The sequence below is a fragment of the Arachis ipaensis genome, chromosome B2 (genome assembly GCF_059453495.1).
Source record: "Arachis ipaensis isolate K30076 ecotype BB chromosome B2, ASM5945349v1, whole genome shotgun sequence".
Classification (NCBI taxonomy): domain Eukaryota; kingdom Viridiplantae; phylum Streptophyta; class Magnoliopsida; order Fabales; family Fabaceae; genus Arachis; species Arachis ipaensis.
In genome coordinates this window covers 25061272-25063944 of record NC_142437.1, presented here as the reverse complement: position 1 = coordinate 25063944, position 2673 = coordinate 25061272, and the positions used below count along the sequence as shown (strand labels likewise).

The 2673-nt window shown below is 36.7% G+C and overlaps 1 protein-coding gene across 1 annotated transcript; it reads left to right on the top strand.

Moving 5' to 3' along the window:
• Positions 1-2277: 2277 nt before the first annotated feature.
• On the top strand, positions 2278-2673 carry LOC148573347 (uncharacterized). Its single transcript, XM_088505740.1, has one exon. The coding sequence runs from the start codon at positions 2278-2280 to the stop codon at positions 2671-2673; it is 396 nt and encodes a 131-aa protein (XP_088361866.1).

The following is a 2673-nucleotide window of genomic DNA, read 5'->3' as shown; positions in this document are numbered from 1 at the left end:
TCCCTTATCGAAGGATCATCTCGATTCGATCACCTTCCCTTACCGAAAGATCATCTCGATTATCTTGTCTTTAGGGGTCACCTTCCCTTACCGAAGGATCATTCTCTCAATTCTTTAATGCATATAAGATTGTTATTATAATGTATAATGCGTATGTAAGAAAGAGACATTATATCATGACATGCAATACTAACATCTATATTCAAAAATATTTAAGATAGGTCATATAAAAATTAGCATAAAATCCCATACCTCAAGTGAAGTTCCTATATGTATTCCGATGCAAATAGACGCGATTTGTTAGTAAGAGAAACTTGTTCCATGACTAGACTTTGTATATATTTTGATGTAGGTATGAATCCTTGACTAGATAGAAAGAATTTTCATATTCCGTAATGTGCATAATTCGAAAAGAATATCTTCTTGAATAATATATGAGTGGACTTTATGAATACTAGAATATTTTATATAGAAAAAAGGGAGTAGAATGAAAAAGGAAGGACTCAAATAATTCTTAGGTATATACAGATCATGTTAGGAGAATCTAATTCACGTTTATGTGAAATCTCTAATCTAAATCATCACTTTGTAAGCCCTATAACATTTTCTACGTTTAGAATTTGAAAATAGCTATTAAATACAAATTTATAGATAATTGAGTTAACTTTAAAACGAATCTTAAACAAAGTCAATTGGATAACCACAGATTGAGATATTTCCAAAATACTGTTAGTATATCAGGCTGGCTCATAATAGCGCAATTTTCTACTATGGACTTGTGACAGATTTATCTACCTAGCTTAATTTGAATTTGATTTTGTACTGAACTTAAGGGATAAAGCTAGTTTTCTTATCTTTTCATGTAACTAAATATCATTCAAATTCAATAAATATAGAATTAATTATGACTATATTTTAAAAGGTTGTTTATTGTCGGTTAGAGATTTACTACCACTAGTGCATTCATATATTTGAATTTTAAATTAGATGTGTTAGTTTTTCAAATGTATTATTTCCTAATTTTTTTATTTTGAATTTAAATCTTAAATTATTTCTATTTTAATTAATTAATTAATTATTGATTAATGACTTGATTCAAAAAGTTGGGATGTTACAAGTGGTATAGTAGTAGATTGTCATTTTCACAAATTTCCAAATGGATAGTGAGGAGAGTTTTTTAGTTTTAGTCCATTGTTCTGAAAAAATTCAAAAAAACAAAAGACACGGTGTTAAATTCACTGATAGAGAATCGGTGAGTGGCTTTATCCGATCAACAAATACGTTGCCAGAGCTAAAAACGAGTATATTGCAAAAGACGGGAGTTGTGTAGGATAAAGTAGGCGAAGAAATTGTTCTACAAGATTTCGATTGCGGTTGTGTCAACTGGTGTAAAGTATGAAAAATTTGTGATAGGGTCGGATGAAGATATGCAGGTTTTGTTTCATTCTCGGCGAAGTTTTCCAAAAGTGAGAATACACGAGCTGTATGCCAAGTTGGAAGATGGCGTCGACAATTTTGGGGCATCAGCGCCGAATCCTCAGTCGACTACGGTGGGAATGCTTCTACCTCGATGCTTGTCGTTAGCTGATCCTCCATCTGTTGAAGTTAGAATAGCTAGGTCACTCCATATGATTCCGGGTATTTTAAGTGACGGTAAATTGGATCGGGTTGAAAATATGATGCGAGAGGATGATTCAGACGAAGAGCCTGCTTGCATCATGGGGGACAGTGATGAGGATACTCCAAGGAACCCACCTACACATCAGGGGCTATGAAGTTCCGGGACACGGCAACATCCTCCACATTTCACAATGCTGAACTTGGAAGCTGTCGGCCAGCAACCGAACATATATCTTACCTTTAGGGTCAAGGATTACATGAGGGAAATCCTGCTGTGGAATTTCAGATTGGCAAATCTTTCCGAACTAAGGAGGAAGCTATGTTGAGTGTAAAGAATTATAGCATTCGCATGGAGTTGAGTACAAGGTGATAAAGTTAGATCATCTCATCATGGGAGATGCAAGGAGTTCGGTAAAGGTTGCACGTGGTTGATTCGCATTACACTTTGGCAACGAAAGAGTACTTGGGAGGTTAAAAGGTACAACGAATCTCACACTTGCTTGGCTACATCGATTTCGAATGATCATCGACAGCTTGATCATCATGTCATTTGTGTGAGGATCTTTCTGTTGGTTAGATCTGATGCAGCGGTTAAAGGTATTGCAGGAAGCTACTAAAGCAACCTACGGATTCAGACCTAGTTACAGGAAGGTTTGAATGGCAAAACAGAAAGCAGTTGCACAGATCTACGGAAATTGGGAAGAGTCGTATACCGAGTTGCCCCGTTGGATCCTTGGTGTGCAGTCCACCATGGATGGAACCGTGGCGTTGTTAAAGACTTCTCCAGTGCGTGTCGGTAATCAGGTTGATGAATCTACCGTGTACTTTCATTGTCTTTTCTGGACATTTCCTCCATGCATTGCGGCATTTCGACATTTCAAGCCATTAGTCAGCATCAATGGTACTCATTTGTATGGAAAGTACGGCGGTACTTTGTTTCTGGCTATCGCGCAAGACGGTAACTCGAATATCTTGCCCATTGTCTTTGCACTTGTGGAAGGGAAAAATGCGGAGTCTTGGGCTTTTTCTTATCCAACTTGCGTCAACATGTGA